The sequence below is a fragment of the Alligator mississippiensis genome, chromosome 12 (genome assembly GCF_030867095.1).
Source record: "Alligator mississippiensis isolate rAllMis1 chromosome 12, rAllMis1, whole genome shotgun sequence".
NCBI lineage: Eukaryota > Metazoa > Chordata > Crocodylia > Alligatoridae > Alligator > Alligator mississippiensis.
In genome coordinates this window covers 7,424,960-7,441,078 of record NC_081835.1, presented here as the reverse complement: position 1 = coordinate 7,441,078, position 16,119 = coordinate 7,424,960, and the positions used below count along the sequence as shown (strand labels likewise).

Genomic DNA, 16,119 nt, shown 5'->3' with positions numbered 1-16,119 from the left:
GTTACAGTCATCAAAATTAAGCCTCTAAGGGGCCCCAAATGACTCTCTTGCCCAGGGCTGCTACAACTGTAAGGCCACCACTAAGGAGAGACATGGAGCAGAGTGCATTGGACAGCTCCACTGGCCCTCAAACAAGTCCAAGGTGCCAGTATATGCTGCCCAGCGATACTCTACTCTGAGAGGGGAATGGACAAGGGCAAGGAAAGCGGCCCTGGGGACCCTCCTGGCCACAACCTCTTCCTGGCCCTGGCTGAGCAGGCCGTTTGTCTGCCCAGGAAGGAGGCTGTGGCCAGGAGGGGCTACGGGGCCACTTTCCTTGCCTTTGTTTATTCCTGTATCCGAGCAGAGGATCACAGGCAGTGTCTGCTGGGTCCTTGGACTCATCCAAGGGCCAGGAGGGCTGTCTAGTTGGTGTCCTCCGCTCGGCACGCTTGTTATGAGCTTTTAATCTCCACTCCTGTCCCTATTTTCATTAGTCTGTCCAAAGAAATCTGTAACACATCACCAATACTAAAGGGGTGGTTCAGTGCCAGGCCTGGCCTGTGACTTACCCTGATGTGTTAAAAGTCCTGGTCACCCCTCTCCTGGCCCTAGCTAACTGGAGCACTCGTTTCAAACCACTTCCACCCCTGTTTTGTCTTTTATTTCTGCCATGGATTCAGCTGATACGCACCCAGTAGCCCGCTTTGTTTGCAGCAGGAGGGAACTGTTGCTCTGTGGGTGTACGGTCCATGTTCCCGATATGTGTCAGACAGGCCCGTCCCTAGCCCAGCAACCTGACCAGGACAGAGGCTCTGACTGGGACCGTGGGGCCATTCTTCTGTCCTTGGTCTAATCCTGTCTCCAGGCAGAGTTTCACTGGGCAGTGTCCACTGGATCGTTGCATGTGTTCAAGGGGCAGTGGGCCATGTCCAGTGTGCTCTGCTCGGTGTCCCCTTTTGGATCTCTCACTTTGAACCTGTGACCTCACTCCCTTCCCTGTTTTCCTTTACTTTGTCCCCAGAAACTAGTTCCTTTTTTGTCAGTAGCCTCCTTTTTAAGGGAGATTTATAGTTGATCTTGGTGGACATCAGCCCACGATCTCTTAAAGCAGCAAGTAGGCCTGTCCCTGGTCCTCTCACATCTTCACTGGGCAGCGTCCACTGGCTCTATGGACCTGTTCGAGGGGCAGCAGGCGCTGTCTGGTGCACTCTGGAGCACTTGTTTTGAACCTGTGACCTTCACTTCCATTCCTGTTGTCTTCTTTAGTTGCCCCTTGTAATCACTTGTGCCCGGTATCCCCATATTAAGAGGGGCTTTCAGCTTTACTTGGTGGGCATTGGCCCCCATTTTCAATGTACAACAAATAGGCCTGTGTCACAGAGAGTAGAGGCTGAAAGGGGAGAGTGGACTGGGTCTGGTCTGGGTTTTTTCCCATCTCTACCCCACAGCTCATCATGTGCCTGGGGTCCCTCTGAGATGAGGCCAACTAAATGTGGTTGGGCTGCATTCTGCCAGCTCTGCTCACGCAGTCATTGGTGGGTCTAGCCAGAGTGATGTACTCTTCCACAGGTGTAGGACAGGCCGAATCAAGCCCGGCGCTACTTACAGAAGAGGAAAAATGGGTGAGATGGATGGTAGGTTTGTGTGACCAGCAGGTCAATGTGTGTACCAGTGCCTGCTAGAAGGGATGTTGACATAGGCAGTGGAAGACAGGGGATACTGGGGCTTAGCCCCCTGCCAAATGTGGCTCCACTACTCCAGCACTGCCACCATGCCCTGCCGCAGCACTGCACCCAGCAGCCCTGTTGCACGCTAGCTGTGCAACAGCCCTGCGGGAAGGAGGGGAGGCCCTGAACCACCCCCTGCACTCCCAGCCCCCCAAATAATATTTTCTCCCACCACCACTGGATGGAGGCTGATGTTTTCTTCCTGCACAAGGCCTGAAAGGGGGGAGGATGATGAGCGAAGGCAGCTTTAAAACATCTTGGTGCTCTCAGGGGAGCCTGTCTAGCTCCAGGTTTAATTTAAAATGATCCACCAGCTTAAAATGAGCAGGTTTTTCATGACAATGGACCTACACCTTTGATTGCTCTCTACTAGTGTGTACATTGTGTGCAGCTGAGCTGTTGTTGGCAGTTGCTGTACTAATTTGGCTAATTTGGAATAAACCCTTGAGGAGGTTGTGAGCTTTAGGGCCGTACAGTGTCCTCTTCTATTTTTTGCCTGTCAAAGCCTATTTAGACTGTCAGTTCTTCAGGACAAGAGCGCTCTCGCACTGTGTGTTTATACAGCACCTATTCTGGCAAAGTCCTTTTCTCCGATGGGGCCCAGCAGGTGCAACTGCAATGTAATGCCATCAGAACAATATTAGTTAGTTTCTTTAGTGGCTTCTTGTGAGAGGCTTTTGTCAAAGTCTCTATAAAGTCCAAATAAATAAATTGTTGCAATTAGTTTAATTTTGTGCCATACTGTTCCTTCCTTAGGCTGTCAAAGTGGTTCTGCAGAAAATAATTAACATCATTCATGTCAGTCCAAGAAATTAAGATATTAGCCTCATTTATTTGAATAGATGTATGTAATTTTAAAGTCAGAGGGTCATAATCTAACCTTGGGTACTGTTATCACTGCACATTTGGATTATTTTCATTGAACTCAGGCCATTTAGACCACAGTGTAACTGATGTGAGAGTCTGGCCCAGCCGCTAAGGCTAATTCATCACAAATCATACCTAGATTTCATCGACTCATGGCTTTGTTCTCATTTGTAGTTTTATATATTCCCATCATTAGGTAAGCGGAGAAACCCTGACAGCAAAAAAGCAGATAACCGAGTCTGCTTTTTGCTTGCTACCAGTACATCCAAGCTGTTTTTAGTTGTTAGGTTTCTCATTTGCTCAAAAGTTTTACTGTGACAGAGCATTGCCCATGGGTCATTCAGTGTTTTGTGCAATTTTCAAGCCGTTTCTCACATTTGTATAGTAGGCAGTTATTCGAGTATCTGGCATGAGGCCTCTCCTTCACAGCCGGAACAATTCTGGCCCCAGGGGACCAGTGTTCGGAGCCGTGCCATTCAGGAGAAAGCTAAAGATCTTGGTGCCTCAGTTGCCCTCCATATCACAAAGGGCTAAGCCCAGAGCGGAGGCTGCCCAGAGTTGAACCATTTTTGCCAAGCAGAACAGCAGTGTTCCCACGACTGTGTAGCTGTGCAGGGCAGTTAGACTCTCCCCAGCACCAGGGCCTGCTTCTATACCATTTTGCACCTCTGGCTGCCTTGGGTAAGCACCTGAGCATCTCATAAGACATGCAACAGCTCACACAAGTGCCCTTTCTACTCCCCAGCAGTGGGACTGGCCACCCAGCTATTGGCATAGCCAGGGAGTTCCCATGTTGGTTGTCCAGAGGGAGGTGGCATAGGAGCCATTTCCGAATCTCGACAGCCTGATCGGTACTTCTGTGAAATGTCCAGAGCACTGCACATGATTGTGAGAGCATAGATGACTACACAAGGTGTAAGGCAGTGTAGGGCCAGGCTCTTTCTTCCCAACATGCATGTGGTTTTGAAAATGTTTGATGGGAAGCAACGAGATGGTTACTTGACACGAGCCATGAAGCAAATAGTTCTGTGTGTTCATTCAGTATGCAAAGCTGAAACACCATCTGAGGACAAAAATTGATTTCCAAAGCTTTGTAATGAGTGCGCTCAGCTATTTCCCTTTCTCCTTTCAATCATTTTCACAAAGCAAGATTCACGATGCGCTATTCTTCTTTTCCTTACAAAATGTTGCCACAAAAATTAGATGAATTCCTTTGACCTTTCCAGTTTGGTACATTTTAATTGGCTGCCTATCACGTTCTCGTTGCACTGCCTTAAATAGTCTGCAAGGAAAAATGGGGACTGGGACAGGCAACTGAAATACTGGGCTTTGAAGAAACGGCCGTTGCAGAGTATTCAAGGTATCCAGGAAAGAAGAGAGACATCCCCCGAAACAAATAAGGTGAATGAAGCCAAATCCTCTGCCATGGTGGATGTGCCATTTGGCAGCTAGAGGGGCCAGCTGCAAGAACCCCTCCACTGAGCACCTCTCGAAGGAGGAAAACGTCTGGAGTAACCCAGGATCGACAGGAACAGCAGAGCCACATTGGTCTCCTGCACTGTTTCTGATGACACGGGAGAGTTTCAGATTCCACTGACTCACTGAGTGTCACTTCTGGACAACTGTTGCGGCTTGTTATTTGCAGCATGATATCACCTAGAGGCATGAGTCAAAGACCAGAATGCTGTACAAACACAGAACAAAAAGACAGTCCCTGCCTCTAGGGATCTTACAGTCTAACTGTGAGGCGAGAGACCAAAGAGGATATAACACAGACAGATGGTAGAGTACAAGGAAACAACAAGACTAGGGCGGTCAGAACGTTATCAGCACAATAGCAGCCTGACTGTTGTCAGGTTTTCTGTAGGCGTTGCTGCAAAGAAGAGTTTGAACGAGGGATTTCAAAGGACATAATGAGGTAGCTTTATGGATGTTTACAGGGAGCTCTTCCCAAACGTGATGATACTTTGGGACAACTGTAGAACAGCAAGTGATACAAACATACCGATTACATAAGGGAATTAAACCAACGTGAACTGTGCAGATCTGCCACCTTTATAGTATTGCCTGACACGACTGCTTTGGATGCTTCCCCGCAGCAGCCAATGTCATATGGTGCAGTGGTTCCCAAGTATAGCAAATCCCTAACCATTTATCCCTGTCTCCCACTTGGAGAAGCTCCTGTTGCTGGGTCAGAGATGGGACACTCAGGACTGCCACAACTGGCACAAGAAAGCTCTGCAGTCAGTCAATTTGGAGTTAAGCATAGAAGTATTAGCTCAGCAACATACAATATGATCAGGATATTTTCTCCCAGTAGCTCAGAGACACTGGAGGATGAGTAGATTAATGCCACCCTTAGCTGGAGCACAATACCTTGCCACCAAGCCACCAAACATGCCTATAGGTCTGCATGGTCCAGAGATATCTGACAATTGCATATCAGATTTTTCAAGGGATTATCCCTGGCTGTTTAATACCTGATATGTCCCCTACTAGGAGAGGTTTTTTTTCTGCCTTAGGAGGGAAATGGCTTCAATGATTTAATGGGACTTTTTCCATCTCTCACTATTATGATCCTATGGCTGTTGCAGAGAGAGAAAGAGAGAGTGCAGTTCCACAATGACACTAATCCTCCTCCACAGCAAGCTGAATGTTTTGAACTGGAGCAGCTACTCTCATTTTCCCCCATGTGATTGTGAGTCAGGCTTGGCTTCTCTATTCTTCTCCATTAATTGAGTAGGAGATTATTTTGACTGGAAATAACCAGACACAGGTATCATGACTGTGGATGCCTCCATGCACGACACTCTCTGAAAGTTCTTTGGCACTCACTTTCTCTGTGATGGATCTTTTGAGAGCTCATTCAATGGACAGGGAAGAAAAGGAGCAGGGAAGAATAGGCCCTTGGTATTCACTTCTATCACTGGCTTTTCTAAGGTTGACACGCTGCACAGTTTGGTAACATGCTGTTCTTCAGAAACAAACCTTTTGTGGTGCAGTTCCTCTGTCACAAGGGACATAGAAATATCAGCAAATACCGTGCCTTTCGACACAAGTATTAAGTGGCTATTTCAGGTCCTGCCATGGGGCGGCGCAGGTTGAGAGAAAGAAAAATCATTTATGTCAAAATTTTGCAAGGAAGATTGCCACGGCATACAAAATGTCTTCCTGCCTCCATCCACTTTTCCCTCTGCGAGAAATGATTGGGTTGCGTTGCACAGCTCTTTGCACAGGTGCAAATGATGAGCACAGTACAAGTCAACCATGAGAATAAGACCTTAGATAACCCCTCTTTGTCCAGTCTGCTCTATGACGGAGCTATGGGGCCATGCTGGATTCTCCATGGCCAGTTAACTCACTCTGGACATGAAGGCAGTAGAAAACATGCACCTGCATCCCGGGTCCAGGCTGAGGAAAGAGTCTGGGTCTGGGTTCAGTGGGATGCTTTGATGCTAGTCAAGCCAGCTACCCCCAAGTGTTTAAATAAACCTTGGGAAAGACTGTCAATTTAGGCTGACACACAAAAGGAAAAATGAAACTCAACCCCTTCAGTTCCCTGACTCACAACTCTTTGGCTTGTTCAGCTCGCCAACCCCCCAGGTTTTTGTCAGTACTGTAGTCAGCTTGAACCACTGCTGTTCAGCTTGTGCACCTAGTTTCTCAGCACTTTATTCTGGAGGTAATGAGCTTGAGGAGATACAAAGGTGCCGTAAGTACCTTAGTCCAGGGATAAGCAGTTTGCTGTATTCAGAAGCTCTACCAGCGATTTGCTCTGAAACTATTATGCTTCTCAAGCTCAAAATCCCCTGCTTCAGCAGATGAGATTATAAATTCTTCAAATGAAATAGGTGTGCTATTAATTACCTGCACGCACAGGCAGGCTGTGTCCGTCTTTAATGGCTCCCATAACATCTGAGCACAGAGCTGAATAAACAGGCAGTGAAACTGGGAGTGGGCTAAGAGGAATGAATATCTTCTCTACCAGCGCCTTGTAGGGGTTGGCTGATCTGCTACTATCCCTCTTCTAAACCCCACTAAATCGGGCCCTCGAAATACAGCACAACAGAGGAGCTGGTAGGAAGGAGGCCCATGTACAGGCTTTTTATGTTGTCACCGGACCACTGCATTCAGGGCTGGCAACACTGTGAAAGGATGCGGTTTGCTCTTTGATGGCTTCGTTGGACAGCTCTTCTAAGGGAGACAGAACCTGTTTGCTTTTGTTTCCTAAAGGTAAGTGGCATTTAGCCACCCATAAGAGGCCGGGGTATTTTTCCAGCTAGACACGCCTGTTTGCAATGATATTTGTCAGGATAACACATCTAAGATAACGCATGCCTCCTTGCTTTTCCACCATGGGCATCTCCTTCAAGCACTCTAGGACTGCAGCAAGTTTGTAGTGTCTGGGAAGCATCTGAAGCATTTGAAACGCAGAGGGAGGGACACACAACACCCATCCTTTGCAACAAAGCAGGCCTACCTCAGGCCAGCAGATAGTTTACAACCTTTGAGCAATATCTGTTTGTTATATTAATGCCTTTGGCTTTTGGGAGAGAGCACTCCTGGGGTATCACTTCCTTCAGAATGAAGGAGGGAAACCACAAAATAGCATTAAACAAGTGAAAAAAAAATGGGAAAGGATATGACAACCTTGGGGGTGGAGCAGAGTAAATGGCAGTGTAACAGGGGCTAAGGGCCCTGTCACTTTAAAAAGGGAGAGTAGCTGCAGCTGCAGCTGCTGCAGCAGGGGAAAGTAGGCTGGCTTTCGTTCCCAAGTGAAAACCCTTGCACCTCTTCCATTTTCTGTAGAGAGTTTAGGCGCCTAATTCTGGGTTTGCATCCCATTTTGGGTGCCAGGTACCTAAAAGTTAAGCACTGTGGTGCCTAGTGGAGGTGCCCTCAGCTTTCTTTATACTGTGAGCATTTGTGCCTATGGTTAAGAGAAGTCCTGTGGAAATCAATGCAACTGCTACTTTTGCTAGGTGCAGAAGAAGGCCCAGTAGTAACTTCTAATTGACAAGTTGAAGCACCTTCATTTTTATTCTATTTTTTCCTTATACTAGCTAAAATTAGCCCAACTCTGACTTTATCATGTACTTTGTTAAGTCAGTTTCCCATTTTGGAATAGTTCTGGATTTGACCTCATACTTGGGAAGAATTATTTGGCATACTAGCAGTAATAATAATGCAATTATGTCTTGTCAGCAGATCATAATCTGCCCTTGCAGAGTCTTCACTCTGCATAAATCTACCAAACAGCAATCACTTAAATAGATTTGTACAGTGTTTTTTGTTCTGATTACCAGTAATTCCATTTGCCCGGTGATACGGTTCTCAGGTAGGTTTCACACCATAATTTTATGCATAATATCTTAGCAAGCTTACTACATGGAAAATATTATCTGAAAGCTTTTTCTACTCTCATGTTCACTGGTATTCCTGCTTGCCTGATGCTACTGAATCCAAAACTGAGCCATTGTTTGGGGAGTCCAAATTAGAAACGGACTGGTTTATTTTGCAAGGCCAAAGGGATGAAACTGAAATATTCTTTATTTGTGCTGATTAAAATGGTTAAACTTGTCTCACTTGCTCTCAAGTCCTAACACGTACCTGTGCAAATAATGAAACCCCCAATCTGAGATGCAGCATTTTCAATATTGAAACTACTTCTCCGACAAGAATATATTCTTATTGTTTCATTTTGAATGATGGAAATAGAGAGTAAAAATGCTTTTTTATTTTTTTTTACGAGTGCTCAGAAGTCTATTGTAGGTTACTAAGTAAAGCATTTAAAACATTTTATCATGCTATGTTTTTGGGTGGGGGGGGTTAGCTTTTAAAATAGCCAATGAACAGGAATCTATTACTTAAATAGACCTTTATCTTTCTGGTAAGAGGTTTTCCTGACGGACAGCTTGAGATGTCAGCTAGAAACTGTCAGGAAATATGCGCCCTGTGATGCAGACAGGAGCTGAGTGAACACTGGGACCAAAATTTGAGACTGTATCACACGTTGAGTTTAAATGTCAAAATTCCCAGGTATCAGATAGAATCCGTTGTTTTAACCTGGTTTTACTCCTTGTGGGTGTGTGTGTGCATGCACACCCTTCCCTTCTAATATCCTAATTAGGTTCAGTTTGGCAGTTTTGGTGGTGTTTGTAACAAGCAGTCCAATTCATGATGACCCAGAGCTGATTTAGAAGGAGGAAAAGGTATCTCCTTAAAATAGCCAACCTAAAATGTGTAAACACATGGGAAATAAACAGAAGCAGTCTGTTCACTGCTGCGGCAACCAGGGGACTCGAGTCTCGAGTCTGTTGTTGTTCATAGCTGAGAGCCCTACGTGCTAAATCTGCAGCCCTTATTCATGTGAGAAAAATTGGACCCGTGTGAATTTTCTGGAAAAGGGCCAAAGAGGTTTATGATTTTTTTTTTTTTTTTAAGCCCTCCAAAATTCTCACAGTTAAAATAAAATTTAGGCTTGAGAACGATGCACACAAGGCAAAAGCCACCCCCTGTAGTAGAGCTGTATGCAAAGTCCCTCCATTGCATTTAAACCCCATTTCAGCTTTTCAGTGCACATTTATGTGTTGGGAAGGACCATGTAGTCTGGAGCTCCAGCTGGCTTCTGACTTCCACAAAGCTCTTGGCAGTTTCCCTCCTCCTGTCCCCTCCGGAACAAATGGGACTGGATTTAAATGAGAGTATGTTTGAGCTCCACGAAGACAGAGTCCTACTATGTAGTTTTCCATTTTGCCCTACTTGTTGTGGCTCTGTAAGGCAAACACTTCAGTAAATATTATTAGGCTTTTTAAAATAGTTTTGTGAGTCACATAAATGGTTTCTAACGTGCTACTGTGCTGATGAAACAGAAACTACTATTACTACCCAGAACAAAGTCCACATGGAAATTGTGGTGTTGCCAGGATACTAACAACCATTTGTATTTTCAGTGGATTTTGTACAAATTCAGTCTAACATGATATATGAAGAACTTAATAGGAGGGGATCCTGTTTCTGCTCTCAGTCATAATTTGGTATCCATGCTGTTATCCCCAATTAGACTGGAAGACCTTGCCTGAGCTGGGTGTTATTGCTAGGATTTGCTCAATACTGGAGAAAACTGTTGGATGAAGTTTGATCTGACTAAGTCAAATAGGCCCATTTGGTTTATTTTCAGCTTTTTACGTGAAACAGAAATGCATGCAGCAACACTTGTGTTTGTAAGGTGCAATTTCAGTCTGAACTAAGGAACACGATTGGTATGAACTCTGTAGCCTTTAATCTTTAAAATGTATAGATTTTTTTTTAAATGTTAATTTCTTTGTGTTTCAAGCTGATAAGACTGATCTAGAACTGACTTGCATCAACAGAAATCTTTGTTACCTTCAATAGACTTTGAATCAGGCCCACCTTTTTCTCCATTCTCAAATGCCATCAAAGAGGACTACAGGAGGTTTTTGGTTTGTTTGGTTTTTTTAAGTGACCATGCCCATCGACTTTATGGGATTAAACAAAAAATGAAATACATCTACCTGGTATTTAGCATCTGCTTCTTTCCCAAATCCAAGGAAGGACTTTGTGCCTGAAAGCCCATCTGACATTTCTTCCCAGCTAGACAGTCCAATCAATTTACCTCCAAATCTTGTTCTTTCATCAAAGAGGCTATCACAAGCGTAGCCACAGTGCAAGCATCTATGAACAGAGATGAGAGAAATGCAAGATCTTCTGCTCCCAACCACTGGAGCAAGAAGTATTGAAATATCCTAACCCTTGAATGAAAGCTTTTACATTGTGTTCATTTATGTAACAATGTTAAGACCAAAGACTTCAGTTTGTTTGACCTTTACTTAAAGAGCAGCTTCAACCAAGCAACCAGGATTTCCTGCTCCATTGGGAGGCCATTCAAAATATTTTCCCTTGAACACTGCTGTTACAAAAGCTGCATGACTGTTTCCATTGTAACTCTGTTTCTTATCGCTCATTTTTTCTTTCAATCTTTTTTTACCCTTTCAGGCTGAAATTACCAAGCTTATTTTCTTGACCAAAAGTGATTTTTGATTCTATTAATCTGAACAGAAACAATCCTATCTGCACTAAAGTGTATTCCCCTCATTATATAAGCACAATTCTTGCAAATTTAATGAAAAATAACTCCAGGGCTAAAACAGCAGAAGGCAGGAAGTAGGAATACAGTTTGAGCATAGTCTTTACTGAGGTTCATTCACCATCACATACAAACAATATCTTAATAGGAATCTGATATTTAATGGAGGGGAGTTTGGGAGATGCCATTGAGGTTTTTGGTTCTGGTTTGAACAAATTACGGCTTTGACAGTCATGCTGTGCATGTACTCTATTGCTAAGTTTGCAAACAACACCGCTGAAAAGAAGCTGTCCTTTGTCCGTGTAAATGTAGCAAGGGACAAAAGGTTTAGCAAGGGCTGCTGTATGTCTTATGAGCTGCTCGGAAGCTGACCCAAGGCAACCAGGAGGAGACCTGGGCACTTCCTGAAGCTTATGGGAGAGAAACCTGCTCTGGCCAAGGAGTGAAACAAATAGGAAATTCCATTCACATCGCCTCTCACTCAAAAGGCAGGAAAGATATGGCCTATGGTGAACACACAAACCTAATTTAATATGTGGATCGCAACCTGTGAGATGGTTCTGTATCCCCATACGGGACAGGGCTCGGACCTTGCCCCAAAAAATGTAAAACGTGCAGGCTCCTCTTTACCAAACAAACTTATGTAACACATTTGAGCTCTGACTTGTTCCCAATTTGCAGCAAATGAAGAAAACCCTAAATACAGTATATTGCTACCCATATCATTTGAATACATCCTGTTTCCATGACAACCACTGCTTAACAGCTTGGCTGCTATGAAATCTTTCCTAGATAGGGGAGTTTTTGCCAAATCATTGGAGTTCAGCCTTTTAATATGAAATGTTAAGCCTTCAAAAAATATTTCATTTCACCTTTAGAAATAAATATTGTGAGTTAAGGGAAGCTTGTGTTTTTTTATTCTCACCTTGGCTTTGGCCTTTGGGTAGGTTGCTTGTTACTCTTCCCGCTTACCGCAAGCAAACCTTTTATTCCTCACAATGCTTCTCAACTCGCAGCTCTGTCACAGTCAATGATTCAGTAGTGACTGTAACATAAGGGTTTGATAGAGAAATTAGCTTTCATGGCTGCTGGCCCATTCTGAGAGCCTTCAGGACACCCGAATCAGCTGTTGTTAGCAGTGAGCAAGAGGATCCTCTGAATTTGGGGCCTGATCCCATGCTTGTGGAAGTCAACAGAAGTCTCTCTTGGCTTTGGACCAGGCCAACGGTGAAAGTACTGAAGACAGAAGTGGCATTTTTCCCAGTCATTTCGAGCCACTCACTTGTCACTCAGATGTTTAAAAAAAAATCTCGTATAGAAGTTTTCTGAAGTGTCCAATCTGTTATCTGTGGACTATGCCTGTGGTCTATGATGCACTTTCCCATGATCCAAAGAGAGATGACTACCCCTGCGGTGCTGCTCTCTTCTTTGCTTCTGGTGGATAAATTCCATTAAAACAAAGCTAAATATACATGACATGCTTTCTTGATATTGCTTCCCCATGCGTGCAATTAATGGAGTTGCCACAGTGATATTACACATTAGCAAACTGGAAAGGTGAGGGGAGCAGGTAGTCAAAAATGGGGCTGGTAGAGGAGTCCACAGAGCAATCTCTGTTTTAAGAGGTGGTCTGAATAGGTTGGAGAACCCCTGTTTTAAGCCACGACCACCCAAAAGGATTCTTTAAAAACTGCATCCCAAAGCAATGGAAGAAGAGGGAGATTACACTAAACCAGTGGTTCGCAACCTTCTTAAACTCAGTGCACCCCTTGGAAAATGCCAGCTGTGCTTTCACTTGATTTTTCTGCCTATGGAAAAATAATAGAGCAATTCTTCTGCTGCCAAGAACTCAGAAAGCCCACAACAGGGCACTGTGGATTCATATTTGAAATCTCTGTGTTTGGCTTCCAAATAATGAGTAGGTCTTTGCACACCTAACTGTGATAGTATTTTTGTGCCATCCCCTCAAAGGACCTTGCTGCACCCCAGTGTGGCATCCAGGTTTGGATCCCTGATCTGAACCACCCAGCGCCGGTCTCAAGATCCCCAACATCTCACACGGCGAAAGTCTAAACTCTTGTTAATAACCCTGGACAAATGTTTAGTTTAAGCATTTTATTTCAGAACCCTTAGACGAAGGTGAATCTCTTGGCAGGGAATACCAGATCTGGTTTTTATTTGGACATGCAAGACCCCTGCTGGTGCAAGAGGAAGAGGCCTATCAATAAGGGATGCCCTAATTCAGTGCTGCCCTCCCTTTGCAGCCAGATAAATCATCTTTTACAAGAGATTCCCTGCACCGTATCCTCTCTCTTCCCCCATGGGGGTTGGGCTCCCGTTTCTATTGGCGTAAACAAGGGATGAATTTAGGCCGTACCCTTCGTTTTGGAATAATGACTCAGACTCTATATAACCCACTTCTCAGTATCCTGGGTTGTAATGTGTGGTGCTTCTTTTTTTCTGTAGCAGTTTCTGTTGTACAGGTTGTGATAGTGGCCCTTTTAATGTTAATTAATAACAAGTTACATCTTTGCTAGCTCAGTGGTGATGGAATATCAAGCTTTTTACTGTGAAGCACCTGTCCAGGTTGGTGGCAGTCTTGTTTATAGCCCCCAGCCTGATGGCCCTGTGTATCAGAAAACCATCATCCTCACCAGCGATCTTAGCAGGAGAATCAAAATTCAGTAGCCACAGAGACTGAACTACAAGATATGCTCTTTTCATAAGGTCGTAAGATACATAGGGTGATAGCAAATGAGGGTGGGAAGTGACCTCAGGAGCTCACATCTAGTCCAACCCCCTGCTCAAAGCAGGACCATCCCCAGCTACATCATCCCAGCCAGGGCTTTGTTGAGCTGAGCCTTAAAAACTTCCAAGGATGGAGACTCCACCACCTCGCTAGGTAACTCGTTCCAGTGCTTCACCACCCTCCTAATGAGAGAGTTTTTCTGAATATCCAACTTACACCTCCCTTGATGCAACTTGAGATCATTGCTTACACCTCCCTTGATGCAACTTCAGACCATCACTCTTTGTTGGGTCCCCGGCCCTTCCTGCAGCCCCAACTCATTGGGAGAATAAGCCCCCCCTCCCAAGACTTTATCTTGCCTGGATACAACCCCATGTGAAGGCAATTTTGCAAGAGCAAAATTTTTGGTGCCACCAAAATAAGAGTGATGCTCGGAGATGGGTAGAAGAACCCAAACAAGGCCGAGCGGTTGCTATCTTCTGTCTCCCAAGTGCTCATTCAAATGCAACGAAGGATGCTACTCGTTCTCCAGACCTTACTCGATCCAGCAAAGCTGTGAGCGGGCTCCCTTGTCCCCCAGATAACCATTCGCTGTTGTTGCTTGCTCGTTCCTTCCTTGCCAAGGTCCGTCCTGCTTTGTGACCGCTGATCTGTGCCTCTCTGCGTCCCTTTCCTTAAAATGTGGGATTTTTCTTCTCTTTTAGTGGAGAATGATGCAGCTGAAGCCCTAGGGCAGCAGTTCCCGAATTGACAGATTGCGCACCACCAACTTAAAATGATGCAACCTTCACCGAACGATACAACTGTAACTTAAGGAAATAAGATACAACCACCAGTCCTTAAGATACTTAAGAAAAAAGATACAACCACCCCTCCTTAAAGAAATAAAATGAAGTTTATTTCCTACACACGGGGACTTTTAACCATTTTGAACTTTTCCCGGAGCCTGATGAAGGGTGCACGAGCCCGACATCTTGTAGAAAAAAGATCATTTTTATTTTTTTTTATTTGTTGTTGCAGTTTCTCAGTTGATGTAATAATGAAAGGCATCGCCTCTGAACCATCCCTTCTAGCTAAATGTTTGCATTTCTTTACAGAAAATTTTTCAGCTCGACCTCAAGTACCGCCAGCAAATTTGGGTCACGTAAAGTCCCGTGGTGATCCATGGGGTAACTGGTACCACTGACAGCCCAACCCTTGCTCTGGGGTTTCTTTTCCCCAAGGAGTGGGGTGGGATGCCTGGCTGGTGGCTGTGGGATTGCAGGATGGATGGGAGGAGGAGGGGACCCTCACTTGGAAGTTGGCACCAGCTGCAAAAAGGCCCCCCCTTGTTTAGGCTCCAGGTGTGCGGGGCGGTGGGTGGGGGGATGCCGGGGGCGCCGGCTGCGGGGCTCGCCCGTGCCCTCTGCCGCCCGGCCCGGGGCTTGCAGCGGGCGGAGGCGCTGACTCAGCCCGGCCCGGCCCCGGCTGCAGGAAGCGCAGGGCCATGGCGCTCAGCGCCCCCGACAGCCCGCCCGCGCCGCCGCCCGACAGCCCCCCGGCGGCGCCCGGGACCGAGCCCGGGCTGGAGCTGGAGCTGGAGCCCGAGCCGGGGCCGGAGCCGGGGCCGGAGCCGGAGCCGGGGCCGGGCGCGGGCGGGGTCCCGCTGCACTCGCCCTGGACTTTCTGGCTCGACAAGTGAGTGCGCGCGGCCTGGGCGAGCTGCGCGGGGCGGGGGAAGGGCTCTGCACGGCTCTGTGTGTGCGCCTGGCTGCGTGTGTCCGGGCACGACCTCCACGGCTGTGCGTGGAAGTGCATGCCTGTACGTGTCTACACATGTCTGTGCGTGAAAGTGCATGCCTATACATGTCTGTGCGTGAAAGTGCATGCCTATACGTGTCTACACATGTCTGTGCGTGAAAGTGCATGCCTATACGTGTCTGTGCGTGAAAGTGCATGCCTATACGTGTCTACACATGTCTGTGCGTGAAAGTGCATGCCTATACGTGTCTGTGCATGCAAGTGCATGCCTGTACATGCCTATACGTGTCTGGGCATGAAAGTGCATGCCTATATGTGTCTGAGCATGCTAGTGCATGCCTGTACATGCCTATGCGTGTCTGGGCATGAAAGTGCATGCCTATACGTGTCTGTGCGTGAAAGTGCATGCTTATACATGTCTGTGCATGAAAGTGCATGCCTACACGTGTCTGTACATGACTTCCCTGTCTGTGCATGGATGTACGAGTCTCCACAGAAAAGTCTATACACGACTTCCCTGTCTGGGCATGATGGTCTGCATGTGTCCATGCATGAAAGGCTGTGCATGTCTGTATGTGTCTATGCATATATGTACATGCCTGTGCATGAAAGTCGACATGCCTATATAAGTCTACGCCTGTCTATATATGACTCCCCGTCTGTATATGAAAGTACATGCCTATACACATCTATTAGTGTCTATACATCAAAATCTGTACATGACTTCCCTGTCTATACATGAAAATACATGCCTACGTGTCTGCACATGTCAATACATGAAAGTCTGCGTGCTTATATGTGACTATATATGTCTGTATGTGTCTATACATGACTCCCCTGTCTGTACATGTCTATACTTGAAAGTCTGCGTGCCTATATGTGACTATATATGTCTGTATGTGTCTATACGTGACTCCCCTGTCTGTACATGTCTATGCATGAAAGTA

At 45.8% G+C, this 16,119-nt stretch overlaps 1 protein-coding gene across 1 annotated transcript in view; it reads left to right on the top strand.

Annotated features, from left to right (window-relative positions):
- The first annotated feature begins 14,899 nt into the window (after positions 1 to 14,899).
- EIF4E3 (eukaryotic translation initiation factor 4E family member 3) overlaps positions 14,900 to 16,119 on the top strand; it is a 29,155-nt gene continuing 27,935 nt past the window's right edge. The window contains exon 1 of the mRNA XM_019499558.2: positions 14,900 to 15,109. Within this exon, the coding sequence (XP_019355103.2) occupies positions 14,919 to 15,109 (191 nt within the window). The 5' untranslated portion in view covers positions 14,900 to 14,918. The remainder of the gene's footprint in view (positions 15,110 to 16,119) is intronic.